The 21,218-nt window shown below is 44.8% G+C and overlaps 2 protein-coding genes across 2 annotated transcripts; one reads left to right on the forward strand and one right to left on the reverse strand.

The window, feature by feature from the left end:
- Nucleotides 1–11,598: 11,598 nt before the first annotated feature.
- On the reverse strand, nucleotides 11,599–15,531 carry creld2 (cysteine-rich with EGF-like domains 2). Its single transcript, XM_036520319.1, has 8 exons — nucleotides 15,400–15,531; nucleotides 14,848–14,930; nucleotides 13,966–14,076; nucleotides 13,626–13,717; nucleotides 13,361–13,537; nucleotides 12,589–12,684; nucleotides 12,052–12,212; nucleotides 11,599–11,677 (listed from the first exon to the last, which is right to left on the reverse strand). Exons 1-7 carry the CDS (start codon nucleotides 15,529–15,531, stop codon nucleotides 12,052–12,054), a joined length of 852 nt encoding a protein of 283 aa, XP_036376212.1. The 3' UTR covers nucleotides 11,599–11,677.
- Nucleotides 15,532–16,368: 837 nt separating this feature from the next.
- alg12 (ALG12 alpha-1,6-mannosyltransferase) lies at nucleotides 16,369–20,184 on the forward strand. The gene is made up of 9 exons (XM_036520318.1): nucleotides 16,369–16,536; nucleotides 16,934–17,066; nucleotides 17,229–17,402; nucleotides 17,774–17,968; nucleotides 18,085–18,188; nucleotides 18,818–19,041; nucleotides 19,385–19,554; nucleotides 19,697–19,772; nucleotides 19,873–20,184. The coding sequence occupies exons 1-9, from the start codon at nucleotides 16,378–16,380 to the stop codon at nucleotides 20,105–20,107; spliced, it is 1,470 nt and encodes a 489-aa protein (XP_036376211.1). The 5' UTR covers nucleotides 16,369–16,377; the 3' UTR covers nucleotides 20,108–20,184.
- Nucleotides 20,185–21,218: the final 1,034 nt, after the last annotated feature.

Genomic DNA, 21,218 nt, shown 5'->3' on the forward strand with positions numbered 1-21,218 from the left:
TTACCCATTGATACAGCTGGATATTTACTGTGGTAAGTACCTTGCTCAAGGGTACAACAGCAATGCCCTGCTAAGGAATCAAACCAGCAACTGGAGGGCTGCAATCACTGCTCCTTACTTCTACACCAATAGGGAAACACAAAAGACACAGATTTACTAGATGCTCTTTGATGATACATGACTGCCAAAATATATAGACACGCTTTGTGATCCTGAGAAGAGGGGTCCACAGAGAGGAGTAACGGAGAGCTGGCAACCCGGCGTTGTACGGGTGCCAATATCGTTGTTAATTACCTGTAAATATGAACCAGCAGCTGCCGTCACGACGTAAACATAAAGCAATTTCTGGTAGGATTAAGGAGCTGTCGGAGGGCCGGGTCCTCGTATTTATCATCGCATGACAGGGATGTGTAAAGAAACTCGATCTGCCACCGAAGAGCCCGCAGCGGTTTGCTTTTGTTTTCGTAAACAGCACCGGCGAGGATTCACACTTCAGCTTTACTGTCGGAATTCAGAGACAACACCTGACTTTCATGTGTGAACGCGCCAAGGCCACCCGTCTCCATTGCAGCCCAGAACAATGGGAAAGGAGAGCGAGGAATGGATGTTCACAGAGCTCATTAGGAACATTTGAACATTTACCATTCAGTACTGTCATATACAGCAACAGATGCTTTTATCCAGAGTGACTTACATAGGTTAGTTTTTAAATTAATGCAGCTGGATATTTACTGAGGCGATTGTGGGTTAAGTACTGTACCTTGCCCAAGGGTGCAGCAGCAGTGCCCCAGCAGGGAACTGAACCAGCAACCTTTTGGATATGAGCCCTGCTCCTTACTACTACGCTACACTGCTGCCCACTGCTGCACTGAATTATGTGTAGCACAGGACTGTCTATACTGTCCAGCTTTCAAAGATTTTTTATCAATATAGGTGGACAGAAGGTGATGATTTATCCACAGCAGTGGCAGAATGAGCAGCTACACATAGGGGGGCGGAGGCCAAGGACGAAGGTATATATCCACACACTCTCAGTATCAGAAACCTGAGCAATGTCCACCCTTTTTCACCATGCTTGTGGGATGTTGGCCACTGACCTAGTCTGACCAGACGAAGTGGGAGTATTTGCAGGGAGGGCATGTTCGCCTGGAAAAAGCACAAGATGTTCCTTCACAAAATTCTGTCTCCTAGGTTACACACATCAGCATAAAGCCCTAATATCGCCGGGCTTCCTGTGCTCGAAACATGATTGACCTGGTCCCCATGGCAACAAGTGGTGATTTGGGGGGGTGGCGGCGGCGGCGATGGCGGACCTCAGGCGACCCCTCACCCTTCCGTCTCCCAGGAAACGGGTCTGGCACGAGATGCGGAAACTCCACTACCGATCACAAAGTCCCCATGTGTGAGTGTTGGTAACAGGTGAGGCCAGCATACAGAGAGGGGAGATTATCGGTGGGGGGGCGAACTGTGGCCAGCAGGGGCCCTATATTGGGTCCCAGGGAGCCCCATCCCCCCCCCCCCCCCCCCCCCTCCCGTGCCTGTATTCTCTTTCTAAACAAACACATTCAATTGCTTTCTCTCCTCTCTGCCCCCAGACCACAAACAGCTGGAGGGTGTGGCGCTAATGTATGGCCTTTACATGGAGGCAAATGAGAGGATGAGCCACAGCCCCAAGCTCTACCTTCTCCACCTCTTTCATAAACATGTTATGCGTGGAGGGGACCGAAATTTCAAACAGGGGAAACAAGACAAAACCAAAGAAAGAGGGCTGGATGAAATTGGTCTCACCACAAAATCTGAATGAGAATCTTTTCCTGGGGAAAAATAATCCATGTGAGTTCATTTTATTCAGTTGTTGAAGTTACAGTTGTCTTTAAAATCTGAAATGAATTTTTATTTTAAGAGTGCAAAAAAGGCTTTTTGAAACTGGCCAGTATCATGTGTCCTTGTCATTTCTCCGACGCTGAGATGAACCTTGAAAATAATCAGATTTAAAACCAGATTTAACATAAAAATACAAAACTAAAAAAAAACTTGTGGTAACCATTACACCTCGTACTGTGCCAGCCTAAATCAGGCAAGTGGTTGGTTGCATAATGCTCTCTCTGATGACGGCGCACTCAGACTGTGCGCACTACCTTGTGTGAGCGTGTGGGCGGCGGCAGGATGCTGAGTGGGCCGAGGACTGGGCCGAGAGGACCCCTCTCCGGCAGAGGCCAGCTTTTCCGCTTCCGCGCCGCTAGAGTGGCCGAGCCACAGCCACTGCTGAATGAGAGCGGAGTCAAACAGAACTTGGCAGGAGGATTTAAAAAAAAGCCCACGCATTTTTATCGGTTATCTAAAACTCTCTCCCTCTCTTCTTCTCATCGAGTTCAGCATTTCATTCATGCAATTCAGGTGGACTCAGGCTCATTCAGTTCAACTTCAGCTAACGTTTGGAGGGAAACACAGGCTGCTCAAACGCTATCTTCCTCACCCGTCAGTGATGGCAGACAGAGAGGGGAAGGGCTGGGTGGGCCCGGGTCCTTTTTACTAGCGCAAATATTTGACTTCCATTTGTGTCCGGTTATTTCTTTCTTTAGAGGGCAATTCATTCGGTCAGTTATTTACCAAAGCGTCCTCAGAAAGGGATTAAAATGCCTGACATGCCGAGAGGAGGGGAGTGAGGGAGAGAGAGGGAGAGACAGACAGAGAGAGAGAGAGAGAGGGAGAGAGAGAGAATGAGGAAGGAATGTGGGAGACAGCACCACATGTGGTCGCTTGTTGCTCCTCTTGCACGCTGTGTCAGCCCTGCCTCGGCATGTCTGCCTGGAGAGCTTGAGAGGGGACCACCACACCCCCCCCCACCAAGTTCCACTGCACCCCTTCAGTGCAGATGCCCGCCCCGCCCTCCTACCACTGCTCATGACTTGTCCAGTTAGACTGCAGCTTGAGTCTTGTCGTCATCAGGTGAGAGGTATGGCGTTTCAAATTGGAACAGGAAGCTTCTCCAAAGGTCATGTAAGCTCAGATTGTGTAAGGTCATAAAATAAAATATTTTTTTCCGGAGGCCAAAAAAGAAAAGAATAAAGAAGCGATGGTATTCTAATTTATGGTCCAGAGTGTGATTTCGGTACGTGGCTGTTAGGGCATGAATTATTCATGCATTCAGGTGTGCAGGTGAGCAAGCTCGTTAAAGAGTAGCTGTTATGTCCAAATTCCTGACTGACTGACTGGACTGAAAAGATGTTGCAAGTACTGCCACCTAGTGGATAATGAGCAGCACAGCAATGACTGGATGAGTCTGAGTTACTGAGTGGACACAGGGGGTGGTGATGCCACTTCCCAATGGCACAGTCCCTATAAAAAGGTTCAGTGATGTTCATGAGTGCTACCTCTGTCCCTACTGCCTGCATCATTGCTTGTGGGAATTTGGCCTCTGATGACCCCTGCTGGACAACAGGAGAGGTGCAGCTGTCTCGGCAGCAGAGAAGCATCAAACCTCAGCCGGCCTCTGCATTAAAAACAGAGGTGCAGGTGTGTGCGATGGGGCCTTTTTCATCTCTGCCAGAGCAGGGGGAACAGATCTGGACTGAGTGTGGTTTGGTACAAAGTCTCACCATTTGGGTTCAATCAGACTTGGGTTTCCTCCTTCACTGGTCCTCTACTGGTCTACTGGTTTGGATCTGTTGAAATATCTGTCTACCCAGATTGGGTTAAGCCCATTCAAGTGCGCTGTTATGAAATCAGCACATCGGATATAGGTTAGTGTTGCATTTGGATGTGTAGATGTGCTTGACATGCTGAACACTAGTGTTCACGCCGTGCTGGTTTTGGAGTGTCACTGCATCTCTCTCTCTCTCTCTCTCTCTCTCTCTCTATCTGCTTTCATATGATCCGCACTGACACTCGCGCCGGAACGAGAGGTATTTAAATGAATGGAGATGCGTTGTCGTGGAGACAGGCGAGAGCAGCGTGTCGCCCTGGCCTGACCCTGGGGGCTGATATACGCCCCCAAACTGCTGATCCGCTAGACCCCCGTCCCGCTGACCCAGCACTTCCCTGTCCTGCGGGAATCGGAACGTGGAGTCATCAGAATCTCTCTCTCTCTCTCTATCCCTGCCCCCTCCTCCCCCGCTCTCGCTCCCTCTCTCTCTCTCTCATCCCTCTATCCCCCTCTCTCTTTACCCCTCCCCTCTTCTCTGTCTCTCTCTGTCCTTCATCTCATCATCTCTCTTTCTTATTCTCACTCTCTTCTCACCCTCTACTCCTCTCTCTCTCATTCACTCTTCCTCAATTCTTCTCTCCACTCCCTCTCAATATCTCTCTCTCTCTCTTTCTCCCTATATCCCTCCCAGTCTCTCTTTCTCCCACACACATGCTTGGTATTGCTTAGTATCATTGATATTACATACTACACAAGGTATAATGAAAGAAAATGGGAGTATATTAAAAGGCCAAAAGGCATTTATATCATTATTTGCATGGGGCAATATGATGCATGTATCACACTCACCACTCAGAGGTTATGGCATCCAGCCACATAGAGCACAGCTAGCAGTACTGTGTGTACCTCCCTCTCATATGCTCTGACACAGAGGAGAGCAGGGCTTAAACATTTTCAATGCAACTGCTTCCCAGTTTTAAAAAAAAATGTCACAATGTAGGAGAACCTCTGAACTTCTGTCTCCACCTCATTTCTCTCTTGTAGGAATCACACAGCATCTCTTCTTTGGCCAGCTGTGACTTTTTAAACGGGCCACCGTAATGGCGGGCCTGTGATCATTCAGACTGTGAAAGATTTGTCCCTGCTTTGCACCACAGTGTAAAGACACACAACCAATGTTTCATTTTGGCCAAGGTCACATTTCAGTGTTCCAGCGTACAGAGTAAGAGTGTTGGGTATGTGTCGTAACTTAGTTTGCTCGGATTTTCTGTTTGAAAGCGGCTCTGGTCTGAGCGCGGTGAATATCAGCGTGGGTTTTTTGGTTAATGACCTTCAAGGTCAGTTTGCTGAGGGGGCTGTGTTCAGGGTTCATGTGAAGGAGAGCCTTCACCTCCCCCCTAGAAACTGAACGATAATTGCTTGTTAATCGTTTGTTAAATGTTAAAGGGCCCTTTGTCGTCGATACATTTCAAACTGACCAATAGGAGTTCCATCAACTTCATCAAATCTGTTAATTGTTTGCGTGTTTGTAATTTGTCTGGGAATCAGCCAATTGGTTAACAAGCCAACCTTTATTGGGTTCAGTTCAGTTTTGCCTTTAAAGCCTTCATCTGTGGTGTGTCTGGAGGACGTGATTTTAGATACAATCAGAATTTAAATGCTTTTTATGTTTACTACCAATATAAACCGGTCCAGCTTTGACCTACATGTGTTTTTTGGAGTGTTATGGCATAACGGAACACACTGGATGAAATAGCTTGTATGAACCCAATACATACAAGGTTTTCCATCTGATGCATAACAAACAATTACAGAGAAACATCAGCAACTGACAAAGCTAGAACTGGAAGAATGAAAAAACTTTGAGAAATACTTGCTGAAAATATCAGAATATCAGACAGAAGACATGCATTGAACTGACAACAGAACTGGCAGAAGACTCAGGTGGCATTCTCCATCCATCGTTAGTACACAATTCAATACTGAAATCAATACTTAAGGGATAATTTGCAGTAAAAACGTATGTTCAGAAAGGGGAACAAGATTAAATATGTGAAGTCAGTTTAGCCTTCTTTTACATCAAAATGCTAAATGTGACACATTACTTAAAAAAAAAAACATTCAACAGAAAAGGATTTTGGATTTTTCTATTTGTTTGGCTCAGTTAAATTGAAAATATGCTGATTTTTCACACCAACGACTCCGAAAAGAGTAGCATCGTATGTTTTAACAATGAACAATGTCTTCCAAAAAAATGTACTGAGTAACATTATTAACATCCTGAAGTATTTCCCAAGAGAATCCTGGAATAACCATTTCCACATGCCCAAAGCATGAAAGTTCATAGAAGCTTCTAACACGTGTGTGTTGAGAAGTGGTACAAATTGAGGTCACACACAGAAGAAATGTATTAGTAGCATCCTTCTTCATGCTTAAACATGGAAGAGCTGTCCACAATTTAATGCCACATGTTTGCAGATCTGGGATTGCGTCAGGTGATGGATGATACAAGTATTCGTGTTAACCTGAACTGTTCGGAAGATCAAGGCGACTGGAAGGGCTGTAACCTCTGACACAACACAATTTTACATCAGAGCACAGTTCAGGAAGACAATCATACTCCAGGACTAGCTGTAGAGAATGTCTCTCTTTTGAGTAGGGTCCATCATCTTCAGAGTACAACATCTCAAACTGAATCTTTCAGCGTCAGTTGTATGAATAATTGAATGTGGTGTTTATAGCTGAATGCGGAGTTCATAACTGGATGTGAATTCAGGGTTTGTTTCAGATACTACAGATCGTTTCAAAATCATCACAATCCAAATTACAATTTCTTGCATTGTCATGCGTTCAGCTCTGTTTTATTGAAAAGGTCTGAAGGCGAATGTTACAGGCCGCTCAATCTCATCTGCCTCTGGTTTTCACAGAAACAAATTTCATAGGCTTTGAGGTAAAATGTCAGGAAATTAGAAGCAGAGCTTCAGTTCGGTGCCCCCCTCACCCCCCGTTCCTGCTCTGATTAGACTGTGGGCACCGCAGCTCACGACAAACACAAAGACGTTTCTCCAGCGACACACAAACCGCTTACATTCAGCTTACTTTAATGTTCTCAAAGAAAATTGACAGAGCCTTTGAAAATGGATTCCCTGTTTGATAGTTCGCCGTCCAAACCTCAAACATCAAAATGTGTTCGACACCGCCTCACAGCATTTGCTAGGTGGTCAAATTTTTTGCGGGAGATTGAATTCCTCAACTAAGCTCTCGTAAGTCCTCAAAGAGGAACAATTTTATTTGAGATCCCGCTCGGCTCTCCCTTCCAGATAAAACAAAACCATATGAATTAATATCGGTCAGGAAATGAAATTGCCTGGACAACACAAACACAGAGGTCTGGTTCGTATTCAGCACTTTTTAATAAGTGATATAATAACAGCTCGTGTTTTTCACCGTGGTCCTGCTCTTTTTCTTGTGGCCGGTGTGTGTGTGTGTGTGGGGGGGAGAGATTCTAAAAACACACATCTAAAAAGACTGTATCTAACTTCACTTTTCACCTTTTTGTCCTGTTACAGCATTCCTGTAAGAAAATACCAGGCTATGAAACAGCCACTAAGAGCAAGGATTAGATCATGAACATTTCTATCAAATCAATGTACGTTTAATGGTCTGATTCTGAGATTTTGTCTCAGTTCCACTGTGTACATGCAAAGTGTCTGTGTATGGGTTTCCATGATGACAGACTTGATTGTGGCTGAGTGCATACAATATCCTGGCCAGCTTGTTATCATTTCAGCAATTGAATGCAGGAGTATTTGATGAGAAAGACTTATTGTGCTCAAAATTTGGTAACCACTTACATGATTATTTATTTCTTATTTACTGCATACTACCAACATGGCTCAGTAACTTCGTATCAAACTGTATCCATGGAATCTCATCAAACAATCAGTGGCTTTGTCCTTGACTGTGACACAGCAAGGTGAAAGAGGGCAAAATCATACTTTGTTTATGATGTGTAGGATCAGGAAAGAATACCTGCACACTGCCATTATGTTCTCGAGTGATTTATTGAGATTAATCATTTGCAAGAGCATGGCTTAGAGATCAAAGATAGGAATAAACAGCCTAACCCCATCTAACCCCCACGTCGGAAACTATCTAACGCTCTGTTCGTATTTATCTCATCAAAGAGCACAAAGTTGCTACACCACGCTTCTTTTTCACTTCCTGAGAAAAATATCCATCTGATTGAAGTGAACACACACACGCCTGGGTGATTACCCCCGCAGTCACTGTGAGAGAAACCACAGCTCACGGGGCTTTCGGTGGGAAAAAACCTGCCCTGGCTTTGGAAATTGCATTCAGCCAGTGATTGAAATAGATGCTCTGTCCTCTGTGGTCCCCTGGGGGGGGGATTCTCTGAAACGCCACTCAGGCATCCAGATGGAGCTTGCCCCGGCTTGCCTCGGACGCACTCAGCGCCCCGTCCCGCCACTGGCTTCAATAAGGCTCGAATTTGTCCCCGCTAGTCTGCCACGGGCTGAAGCCGGGCCGAGCGGGGACCACATCAGAGCGGGACGGAGGGTCGGGGGTGACCACATCAGAGGGAGAGGGAGGGCCTGGGGTGACCACATGAGAAGGGGGACTCCGCAGAGCAGGGGCAGCCTGTGCAGATGTGCCCCGCCCGAGGCCCAAACCGGAGTCTGCAGTACAGTACCGGGGGGGGAAGGGGGGAGAGCCGCAGAGGCCGCCCCACCCTCTTCCTCTCCAGGGGTTTATTTCAGGTCAGGTCCCACTCAGCACTCTCTGCATCAACCCCGCTCCCTCTCCAAACCACACCCCCTGTCCAGCCAGCCACTCTGCAGATGTACCTGTGTTGAAAATGTAATACGTACTTAATACTTAATACTTAATATGTGCATGTTCCTCATTCTCACTTCCCACTTCAAAAAGCTAACAGTAGTAGGTCTCTGTCAAGTAACCTCTTAGCAAGCCCGATAACTGTACTGGAGTGTGTGTGTGTGTGTGTGTGTGTGTGTGTGTGAGGCCAACAATTGGCTAGCAATCTACAGCGGTTCAATTGGCCTCTGATTAAATACAGGTGTGTGGGTGGAGAGCCGTTGAGCTCAGCGGTTGGTTTTGTTTGTGGTTCAGCTGAGGCTGGCTCCTGTGTTGTTTTTTGTAAAACATTTTTAAAAAATTTTTTGTTTTGTGTGTGTGTGTGTTTTCCAGTGCCGCCATACTCCCCCCCCCCCTTCCACCCAGCTACTCGTCTTACATTCGCCAAACACATGAAGCAACAAGTACATCATGCTGGAAGACTTTAATGTAACTGTTTTTTGCTTTCTGCTTTTTGCTTTCTTTATTCATATGTCACCACTTATCTTTTGCTCTGCTGATTTTGACAGTCTCAACAATCTCAATCTGTCAAGCCCTTCCTGCCAAAAAAAACTGGATTCTTTTTATATTCTTAAAAAAAACATTTTCTATTTCAAGACATGAATGAAATAATAAATGGGGCAGAAAGCACTGCTTTGATGTGAAAGCATATCATGTGAACCTAAACTTCACCTTCCCAGCATGCACTAGGTGAGTTGGCATTGCCCTGACATTCTCCTCTGTTGACCTGACACCCTGCAATGCAGAGGCATTTTACTGGTGGTTGTAGACACAACACAGCACATACTCTGTTCAGTCAAAAGGTTTACATACAGTAAGCCTTGACTTTCCATTTTCACTAACTATTGTAAAGCTTTACTTTACAATACACTATATTTGTGACCCACAGGAAAAGAGGAGAGTGGCTTTAGAATTTATGAGAATATGTTTGACGTAAGTCTGATCAGTTTAACTGCCTGACTGACTCATTGACGAAATGTGTACAAAACAATCCATTTCCTCTTGCTGTAACCACAGTTGAATGTTTTAACAGGCGAGAGAGCCCTGTGGCACCAGCAGATGTACCTGTTTGAACGGACACACTTGGGAATGGTTGCTGTTGGGAACACACACTTCCCTGCCTCACAATGACGGTGCAGTTAACTGTGACACTTCTTGCCAGTTTGGTCAGGCTGGGGGCATTGTCAGGAGCTCCCCAACCGTTCAACAAACTGCAGAAACTGCTATTGTAGACGGAGCTTGTTTATAGATTTCCTTCAATTACACTACTATTCCATAATACTACGTTATTTAGCAGTCTGGACAACCCCCTACCATATCTCACATTTCACATATTACAACAAGAGTGCCTCAACCAGGATTTGAACTTGCACACCCCTGGTTACAAGTACAGCTCCCCAGGTGACCTCACAGTTTCCCCTTGTTTAAGGCCACCTTAAACAAGGGGAGGATCTCTGATATCACCTTCACATCCATATAATCTCAAATGAATCGCTACTCCCATAAATATAATCACCTATCTCATCACCTTCACATCCATTTAATCTCATATCTCAAATCTTCACCTTGCTCATACATATAAATCTATATTAAATCGGGACAATTTAATACCACCCAGATTTAATCCCATTCAGGTATCACATTTCAGATCAGCGCTGGTGCCATCCACATAATCTCATATCTCAGGGCCATCGCTGTCCCGCTAAGGCTCCTAAGAACAAGAGGTGCAGAAGGTGGAAAATGCATAAAATGGGGTTAAATTTTGCTGTAAATTTTCGAAACCTTGAACCTCGAGCCCCTCACAAAACGCACACAGGCACACGCGCGCACAATTTGTGTGAGAGTGCTCTGTGCGATATGAGGTGCTGGAAATGTACCACCGCAAGTACGAGGGAAGGAAAGGAGGTTAAAGGGGAAACGCTCAAGAGATTGCATCAGCGGCGGAAAGCTCCAGAAGTCTCCGATCTTGTTCCGACAGGTTTTCCCCCTGAGCTTTGGAGGCTACGGGACGTTTACAAAACATCCTCGGCTCACATTCCTCACTGGAGGCGCCAGGTGTCCCTACCAACAGGGGCTGATGGAGGAAAGGGGATTACTCGGGCAGAACATGCCCTGGTCTGCCCTCAATACCAGACACATATCGCACAAACAGTTGTTATTTGTGTGTGGAAGGAGAGTAATTCCCTTAAGACATCTGAACAAAATATCTATATAATGGGTATTCGTTTCCAATGGAGTGAGGCTCGATGTTTGCGTGATCTGGGCATTTTGTTGAAAGGCATGTGATTATGGCGCCATCTTGTGGTAATCTCTCCAAATTGCTACTGCATTGGAATTGGGCAGCTGAGCAGCCCTTCTTGATATTTTGATGCAGCCCATTGATATTTTTTTTTGTCAAATGTAACAGTGCAACAAAAATGTACTTCTATTCCACCTGTAAAATGTACTGTATTTTTGTTGTGTTGAGTATTTCAAAGGGAAAAGTGGTCTGGATTTTTAAGCATACCATGACGTGTTTGTCTGAGGGGTAGGCCTTGTATTGTAAGCACTGACCTTGAGCTCTGCACACATCCCTTGACCTGTTACATGTCAGACACACAGGGAAAGAGACAGAGCTCTTTCTGGGGACAAAGGTTAAATGTGTGACACCAGCTGTAACCAACTGAGTCTGCTCCACAAGTTTAGCTTTTTTTATAAAGTTCATTAGATTTGACCTCAAGGACTACATACAAATACAAAACCACCTTTGAGCAAACTGCCCTTGAGTACAATGCTCATACAAATCTAATGTGTTTTAATTGCACTTGATTCAGTTAAAGATCAAACTCCTTCCATTGTACCATTATTTTTTAGATCATGATAATCTTTACATAAATAAGTGCAGCTGCAGCTGAACCTGCCACGGCCTATGTCTAGGTCTCTCAGATAATACAAGCTGGCACAAACACTGCAGCCTATCACATACATACAGTAAGTGCTATGAGATCAATACACTTTAGGGGAGTGGTCAAATGAAGGTGAGGTGAACCCAAGATGCTTCTCACAGGTCGTCTCGTTCCTCTGGGTGTCTCTCTGTTGGCATACCCATTTGTTTGGGGTCGTCCACTTCCTGGTCTTCCTCTAGCTTGGTGTGCTCTTCTTGTAGAAAAGTACGGAACACAATCAACAAGCACCGACTACTAATTACTAAAAGAATAGTGTTGCCTTCAATTCTGACTAAAGTGCCCGACAAATAATGGAAAAATGGGATAATATATATATATATATATATATATACCAGCCTTTACAAAAATGGGTGTTTATCAAGACAGTTTAGATAAGGCTTGCTGCTCATGCATGCCACAGTACTGACACACTCAAGACTTGCAACTTGTTGGTTACAAGAGCAATGCCCAATCACTACACACTGCCCAGAGTGTAAAATACTCTGCCTCAGACACTGCAGACTGGTGGTCTTCATGTTACCAGATGAGAGTAGCGTTTTCATGTGGACAGAGTGGTCATATTACTTAGCCTGCTGTGTGGTCACCTGGTCCTGGCGTCTGGACGCAGACTCCGTCCTGCTCCTGGAAGCCGCTGGAACATTGGCATGTGTAGCTGCCCTCGGTGTTGACACACTCCCGGTGCTCTCCGGAACACACCTGCTCCTTCAGCATACAGTCATCAATATCTGACCAGAGAGAACAGGAGTGAACAGACTGAAACACTGATGATCAGTACACTCACAACCAGCCACTCCTTTCAGTTACAACTACTACATAATATACCTTATTAGAATTACAAAGAGGCCAAATACATGTCAAAACTCCAGCAGCATCTATGTATGTACACTGTGACTGGTACACAGCATCTGCAACTGACACCCAGCATCTGTGATTAGCAAAGCGTGAACCATCAACTACCTATAGTTTGTGAGGGGCGCATGAAAGCAGATACTTTAAGAACTCAGACATTCCATTTGCCTCAGGGAAATGTGACATCATGGTGAAAGCAAACACATTTGACGGTGCAGGTGCCGGGGACACCTGGTGACAGCCTGCTCTCACCTGCGCAGGTGCCGTCCTCGTCCCGGTAGCCGTCGGCACAGGTCAGGCAGCGGTCGGGCCCCGCCCCCGTGCAGCCAGAGCACACCCTGTCACAGGCTGGGTCAGCGTGAGGGGCGGGGTGGGAGGGGGGAGAGGATCTCAGTAGAATGTCAGGATTAGACCATATTTCACAGCTCTGGGAGCCTTTTCTGGGGCCCCTGAATGGATGCCACCAGTACGGCCTTTTTAGTGTCGCGGTCAAATCGCAAAAATCCTGAATGTCTATTAATTCACAAACCACCTCTTGCATTTACATCAAAGTGTAATTCCTCACAAAACACATTTCCCATATTGGTGTTACTTGTTCAACAGCCTTCAGTTTGCCAAAGTTACATTGATCACATGTAACTCACAACAATTCACAGAGTTTGATTTTGTGTAGAAAGGTAACTTTCAGTTCTGTAGATGGACACTGATAAACATAAATGTAATATTGTATCAAGAAATTTTTCATTTGTTGACATTTTTAAATTTCAGTTTTACATTACTACCATTTCTATGTGCAACTATGAACCAGTACAGCAGCAAATCTTCACAAATTGCAGCTACCAAAGAAAAAACCCTAGAAGATAATCTAAGAGACGCTGAAAAAGCAAAATGGTCCTTTTCACAAACAGACATGACATGACAACTGGCATGAGTCCTGAAGTGAAATAAAACTACTCTGGCATGATCAGGGTTTTTCCCTCCATGCCAAGGCCTGGTGCATTCTGTGTGTGTGCCCTGCAGTTACCTGCACACAGAGAGAATGTGTCATTCCTCTCCTTGTTAAAGTACCCATCAGCGCAGTCCAGGCAGAACTCCCCCTGGTATCCATGGTTACAGCTGCACCCGCCGTGACCTGCCCTGGTTCCGTCTCCATCGCACGCACCGTTGCCATGGCAGGGTCTCTCGGAACCTCCCACACACGCTGCAGAGACCAGCGAGGGGCAAACTTTACACGCGGGCACCTCTTCCTAACTAACTGTTGGCACTGGGGATCAGAGATTCACCATTACCATTGCAGTCAAGGCCGAAGGTTCCATTCGGACAGCACGCTTTGATGGTATTGATGCAGAACCATTTAAAAATGTCAGGGTGCTTTGCTCGCCTGGAGAAAAAAAGGTTAACCGAAGACAAGACTTTTACAATGTTAGCTTCCCCTCCTGTGACCTTTGACCTTCCTATAAAGGTCTCCTTGAAAGCCATGCAGATTAGAACTCCCCTGAATGAAAAACGAGGCTGCACTCTTCATGTAATGCTGTGTCTGTGATGAGTGTTAGCATGAAGTACTGGTGAAATGAAAGGTGCCATCAGGCCTTCCCATCCTCAGTCCCAGTTGAGCCAGCCTGCCCTTACCTCCTGAACCACCAGGTCTCAAAGTGCTCCTCGTGTTCCTCTACCATGTGGTTGCACTCGAAGCTGCTGCTGTCACAAAGGCTCTCCACAATCTCCAACAGGCGAATCTCACTGGCCAAAAACCACAGACAGGTCCAGATCTTACATCCAGATCACACAGGTGGGCTATGTGAAGATCACTACTATGATGCTACCTTGTTGACAACACATAAATTGTAAAATTATTAACAGTAGACCAATATGAGTGGTAAATGTGAAATATATAATATACAGCAAGCCTTGTTGTAATGCCTGGACATGACCTCTAGATGGCAGCAGACGCAGATTTCTGAGCAGAAAGTTATATTTCAGGTGCATGAAAAGCTTGTGTCAAAATTGTATTGTACCGTTTAAAGGTGTTTCAGTGTCAGCTCATGCTGTGTGCAGAGCCCTGCTGTACAAGGAACCAATTTTTCTAAACAAATGACTCACAAGGCCCAGAGACAAGACGACAAACATCATTATATCTTGATCCCTCCTACCACCCAAATAAAATCACTGGAATGGCTCGAGTCATGAAACACAATCAATACGCACTAAACCCAGTAACCCGTTTTGAATGGATCAAGTCAGAATGCTTGTTCAAATAACAATGCAGTCCATCAGCCATTGCTGAGGTGGCTGAGGTTCTAGAAAGTCAGCCAGCTGTGCTCTGTGTGTATGGCCATTCATCATAACATATTGGCTCGGACAGTATTAAGCAAATACACAAAAATTTCAGCCAATTGAGTATACACTATCGATACAAATGGGCCCCGCTGCATAGTAACAACCAATGGAAAGCCAAACAAGCAAATGTAAAATGTGTATTTTGCACTGTTGGGGTGGATGTTTAACTCTCACCTGGTCTCATATTTGCCCAGCTTCCTTTCTTCCCAGGCGGTGTTGCCCCCTCCAAAGTTCTTCTTTGCTGTTCTCTCGAACCCCTGTCCAAACGCCAGGTCCAACCAGAACAAACATCAACAAAATACGTGGGTAATATCACGCAAATCCGGCACCAGCAACAGACATGTGGGAAGATTAGATTGTGCTTTGACTGAGCTTCAGTGCCATCTGAAGCATCTGCAGCTAAAATGATTATTTCTTGGTATTGCCTCTGAAGCAGTCAATAAATTTGCAAAAGACAGGTCCAGATCTTACATCCAGATCACACAGGTGGGCTATGTGAAGATCACTACTATGATGTAAACAGAACAGTTTAGACGTGTCTAAACAGAACTGTTTGGCAGTCATTTAAGATATCTCCTTAATAAGTCATATAAGATAGCTCCACCCTGTAGACGCTCATAGCTCAAACCAGCTAGGGACAGCTATAGAAACTTAATGAACATCTAGCTTGTGTAAACTTATAACTCTTTAATGGGCTGATTAAAAAACAGAGGCAGTAAAACTTACCTTGACAAAGGTGTCAGTGATCTGTCTACACGTTGAACAGGACTCTTTTAAATCTACTGAATGTGTGTAGTGAGGACGTAAAATTAACGTTACGGCACACAACAACGTTACCACAGAATAACTCGACAACATTTTTGTTATCAAGGATGGCTCACAATGCGTAGAACTGATGGCATTCAAAGCGTGTAGTAACAGCTGGGAGCAATACTACCATACAAACCCTACGTCAGTGCAATGGGCATGGTAATGCAGTCGTAACATTCAATAAGAAGTCAATCTAATTCAACTCATTTTCACTTCCCGGTTTTCCAAAAAACTACACGTGCAGATTTCCGCCTCAAAGTGTGGGCATGATTGTGGCTTCCACTGATAGGACAGTCACACCAATCGCTCACAACAACAGCCAATGAAATGCCGCCACGCGCGGGGCAACGTCTGCATCCATGTGTAAAAAGAAGAAAACTGTTATGACGGAAGAATCTCTATTTAAATGTGTCTGAAATACTGTGTTTGATAACTTGACATGAAGCGTTAGGAAGTTCTACGTATGTGTACTCTGGCAGTATAAACCTGAACGAGGTTTGATAACATACACCTGACGACAATTCATGACGGTTGACGGTTTTATATTGTCTTGACATAATCTGATGCATCGCACGATACACTTTATAAATGCTTGTGTAAACATATCCCGACTCAGCTACAGATTTTTCGTATCATCCGGATCGCCAGATCACTGATCATTCCATTCACAATGTCGCCCTATCCTACACACGTTGAAGGCCATTTAAATTACGCGATCACGCTCTCGTTTAATTGGCGCAACCCTGAACCAAAATAAAGCTCCCAGCTAAAACGAGCCCATTCATAAAGGCGCTTACAAACGACGCGATTCTGCGCAGATCAGCTCGGTCCATTGAAAGCTGCGATGACGCGTCTGTCAACTCTGACCCTGTTTAAGCAGCTACAGCATGCATCATGGCAGAGAAGAGAAGCTCGTCTGGGCACTATCTGTGGATGATACTGATTTCTGTCGCCTTCGCGCATTTGTTGATATGCCCCTTTACGAAAGTGGAGGAGAGTTTCAATGTGCAGGCCATTCACGACATCATTTACCACAGACTGGATTTAGAAAAGGTAAAACAGTTACTTTCTCTAGCTCTCCTTTCGTTAGCTTGCTAGCTAGATAGCGAACTGGATAGCTTTACAGCAGTTTACAGCTCCTCTCCTGTCAGATCAAGCCTTGTTTTCGTGACATACAGTGGAGCTGGCCAGCGAAGTGCTCTCAGATTGTCAGTTAACTTGTGTATCTACAACAGCAACCTAGCCGTTGTGTTGTTAATTGATAGTTGCCATTAACGTCAGCTGAACCGGCGAACGGCATCTTATTTAAGCATGCTATTTCAAGTTTGTGTTCTGGTTGCTAACTCGTTTAGTTGTCATTTGCTAATTAGAAAAGTTTGTTTGCCCGCAAGACAGGCGACAGGCTACCTTGATTAGTGTCTAGGTTGCTAAGACTTTTCTTCTTTTTCAGTATGATCACCACGAATTCCCCGGCGTGGTCCCACGAACGTTTATCGGACCTCTGTTTATTTCGGTGATGTGTTCCCCGTTGGCTTTCCTGATGTCACAACTGGATGCTCCGAAATTTTACACGCAAATACTGGGTAAAATACTTTTGAGCAGAACCTGTAGCTAGGAAACGACAAAGATCATCTATTGCTAACCTTTGCTCATAATACATCTGTAAATCACATCAGTGTGGTTGTGTCTGTTGCCGTGTTGTTTGCATTAACCTGCGCGTAATGCTGCGCTCTGTGTTGGGCCAGCCCGTGGATGTCTGGGGCTGTGCGTGGTCTTCGCGTTGTGGCGCCTGCAGCGTGAGGTTCGGAAGCAGTTCGGGTCCACCGTGGCCACGCTCTTCTGCCTCATCTGCGCGTCGCAGTTCCACCTGATGTTTTACAGCACGAGGCCTCTGCCCAACATCTTTGCTCTTCCAATAGGTAACACCTCTGAGAATTATTGGAAAATGCCATTTTTCGCGTAGTGAGCATCCTCTTAGCCTTAACCGTCGGGCTGGCGTTTTAAACTGTCATGACTCAAAAATAACAGATGAAAAATGCTTTACTTCTGTTGCCATTAACCATGCTGAATAGGTTATACTGAAATTGGCAAGCTGTCCTTCTGAGATATTTCCCACTTGGATAAAAAATTGCTAAATACTAAAATACTCTACCTGGCTTGCTTGGTGGCCAAAAATAAACTGCATGTGCATTCTGTTGCAGGATGCATCAGTTCTCCAGATGCAAGTGAGCTTTGTAAACCACAAATAAAACCGTGTGCGTTTTCAGCTTCCACCTGCTTCCCGTTGCAGTTCTGCTGGCCTTCACGGCCTGGATGCAGCAGAGGCACGACTCCTTCATTCGTCTGTCTGCGTTGGCCATCATCGTGTTCCGCTCAGAACTGTCCCTGTTCCTGGGTCTCATGCTGATGATGTCACTGCTGAGCAGGAGGCTCGGTGTGCTACAGCTGTTCTACTACGCCATTCCGGCTGGCGTCGTCTTTTTAGGTGGGAGGCATGATTTTGTTACTTCTGACCATGAAGACGGTTCTGTTGAGGCATGTAGAGGGATTGTAAATGTTACTGAAAATTTTGTCTGAATTCTTTTTACCTTGTATTTTTAGGTCTAACTGTGTGTGTGGACTCTGTGTTCTGGAAGCAGCTACTCTGGCCTGAAGGTCAGGTTCTGTGGTACAACACCGTCCTGAACAAAAGCTCCAACTGGGGAATATCCTTCATTTCACAGCTAACATTCTTACTGTGCATGTTTGATTTCATGAGTTGTACCACATGCCTTCACCACATGACCAGAGTTCATTTCTGACCAGCGGTCAGTGCTGAAACCAGATTTGACATTGTGAATTAATACAACAGCAGAAACATGTAGACTTTTTAATCAATTGCAGCCACTTGGCGGGGATCTAAACCTTGAATTTAGACCACTAGATCACTGAACTCCATTAAAACTAGAATAGTTGTTCCTTGAAGGTGCTCTCTTACAGAGTTCCGAGGTCTTGTGATGTAAACACCCTTGTCCTGTCTTTACCATTGATGTCACAGACTTTTTTAGTCCCGCCTTCATTGTCTCAAATGAAGATTTCAGATCAATCGGTTTTCCCAGGAGGAAATCTGTCCCACAGCTCAGTATTAATTTCTGTTATTGAAACAGATGCACAGGAACAATGTCCAATTCCAAAAACCAAGAGACATGCACAGTACTGTTCATAGAGGAAGTGTATTGATATGGACTTACTGCACAGTTACTGGCGAGAGATCATGAGTGTTTACTTGGGAGCTGATTGGTCTCTCTGATGCCCCGCCCCTGCCTGGTGCTCCTTGACTACTTCCTCTCAGTAAACCTCCCCCTTCCTGTGGTACTTCTACTCGGCGCTGCCGCGGGCGCTGGGCAGCACGCTGCTCTTCGTCCCCCTGGGCCTGCTGGACAGACGGACGCGGGCGCTGCTGCTGCCGGCCATCGGCTTCGTCCTGCTTTACTCCCTGCTGCCCCACAAGGAGCTGCGCTTCATCGTCTACACCTTCCCCATCTTCAACGCCGTGGCCGCCCGAGGCTGCTCCTTCATGTGAGAGAGAGAGCGGGAGGGAGAGCCTTTTACTGATTTACTCAGCAACAGCCCAAATCTAGCCCTACATTTTATGTAGTATACATTTACTCAACTGGATATTGACTGAAGGAGTCCAGGTGAAGCAGTTGGCACAAGGGATTTTAACCTGTCACCTTCTGGTTATTGGTCCGGTGCCTGTGTGTGAATGATGTTTTAGTCCCATTTGGAGTGCCGTCAAACCGTGTGAGTGGTAGAATTAACGTGGTAGGGACATGGAGTTTGAGGTTGTCAGCACTTATTTTTCAAAGGATTATTTTTCTATGGCACTGCTAAGACCCTTAAATTCTCACTCTTTTTGCAGCCTGAACAACTACCACAAGTCTTGGATGTATAAGCTGGGCTCCTTGATCGTGATTGGCCAGCTGGGGATTAACGCTGCTTACTCAGGCGTTTCGCTGTATGTCTCCCACCACAACTACCCTGGTGGGAAGGCCATGGAAGAACTGCACTCATTGGTACCAGCATCAACAGGTTAGTGGGGGTGGGTTCACTATAATGAAACTGGAAATGAACAGACTGAGATGACTTGTGCCTGCATTTGGTTGTTAAATGTTAGGGAGTGCACTTATTGTGTATCACGGGTTGACATTTTTCATTTTTTTCCCCCCTCAAGCTGTCTCTGTACATATTGATGTCTCTGCTGCTCAAACTGGCGTTTCACGCTTCTTGGAACTGAATGGGAACTGGAGGTGAGTCAGGGCTTGTTTGGGCGTTTTATAGATATGTCTTTTTGTATGCCTTTTTATAGAACTGCTGTCAGACTGTAGTCAATGTGTGTCTGTCTCCTAGATACGACAAAAGGGAAGACCTGGTGCCTGGAGATGAAAGTATGAAGAAATATTCCCATATTCTGATGGAGGCGAACCTCACCCAGGTGGCACTACTCAAAGACTCGCATCGACCCTTGACCTTTATTGAGGGGTTCAGCAAACTGGAGATCAGAGCATCCCAGCTCCCTCCACTCAGGGTTAAACTGGAGAACAAGCTGGTGCTGCTTGAGTCCCTGAACCTATTGAACAACTGAACAGGACTAACAAGACACAAGCATGGCACAACCCTTTTCTACACTGAAAATTAAGTTCAATTAACAGCAATCCAAGACATGGCACATTTCTGGAATGTTCTTTCATATACCATTTTTGTGAATTTGTAGATCATAGACAGGTTTTGGATGGATGGATTTTGAATGATTTATCTTCATTCCGTATTTAATCTAAGGATATTGTTACTTCAGTTAAGAAGTTGACAATATTAAAGACAAGCTTTAATAGTTATTGATGAGTGTAATTGTCGTAAGGTTGTTTAGGTTTTTACAGAATTCAGATATTTAGTTCATTTGTGTTTTTTTTAATTCCACTATTGTAGATTAATCCAGCACCGGGGTTTCCACTGGAATCCCACAGGTGACTCTTTTTTATTCCAGCTCAGGTCTTTGAAATGTTGGAAATGTCAGTGTTGTTTAATGGGATGATGATTTCACCTGATGCTTGAAATTCAGTTCCAAACCCCTCTGGATTGTGAACCTCCAGCACCAGGAGATGATGTTACAGCACTACACCATTATTGCCCTTTCAGTACCAGTCAAAAGTTTGGACACACTTTTCTTTATTTTTCCACAAGTTAGAATATTAGTAAAGACATCAAAACTATGAAATAACACAAATGGTACTGTGCAATGACCGAGACAGTGTTATAAACAAATCAAAACTCTTATATTTTAGATTCTTCATAGTAGCCAAAAATATTTTTTTTTAAATAAAACATTTTTGGAAAGAAATGTATACATAGACAAATAGTGAAGTTGTTGCCTAAGAAACAAATTTCAAGCATTTAAGCATAAATCTTTGGATAAAATGTCTTTCCATGCATGTTTCCCATTATCTTAAATCAGGTGTGTCCAAAATTTCAACTGGTACTGTATGTCAGCCATTATCATTAGCAGATGTGATAGAGGTAGCTGCATAAATTGATTGTAAATAGTTTCCTATAAATCATTCCATTTCCAGACCAGAGATGCTTACAGTGGGTTATGTTATTATAATTTTCTTCCATGATCCCTCACTTTGTACAAAAAATGCACAAAAAGTAGGCCTGTTTTTTAAATATCAGTTTAAAAAATGACTTAATTCTGTGTT

This window comes from Megalops cyprinoides, chromosome 25 (assembly GCF_013368585.1).
Source record: "Megalops cyprinoides isolate fMegCyp1 chromosome 25, fMegCyp1.pri, whole genome shotgun sequence".
NCBI classification, from domain to species: domain Eukaryota; kingdom Metazoa; phylum Chordata; class Actinopteri; order Elopiformes; family Megalopidae; genus Megalops; species Megalops cyprinoides.

Excerpts from the sequence above, each read along its gene's own strand:
- creld2 (XM_036520319.1), bottom strand. The coding sequence starts at position 15,531 with ATGTTGTCGAGTTATTCTGTGGTAACGTTGTTGTGTGCCGTAACGTTA. Across the intron at positions 14,931-15,399 it reads TCACTGACACCTTTGTCAAG|GGGTTCGAGAGAACAGCAAA; the intron begins GTAAGTTTTACT and ends GCGTTTGGACAG. Across the intron at positions 13,538-13,625 it reads CTTCGGCCTTGACTGCAATG|CGTGTGTGGGAGGTTCCGAG; the intron begins GTAATGGTGAAT and ends TGGTCTCTGCAG.
- alg12 (XM_036520318.1), top strand. The coding sequence starts at position 16,378 with ATGGCAGAGAAGAGAAGCTCGTCTGGGCACTATCTGTGGATGATACTG. Across the intron at positions 19,042-19,384 it reads GCCCGAGGCTGCTCCTTCAT|CCTGAACAACTACCACAAGT; the intron begins GTGAGAGAGAGA and ends CTCTTTTTGCAG. Across the intron at positions 19,773-19,872 it reads GAACTGAATGGGAACTGGAG|ATACGACAAAAGGGAAGACC; the intron begins GTGAGTCAGGGC and ends TCTGTCTCCTAG.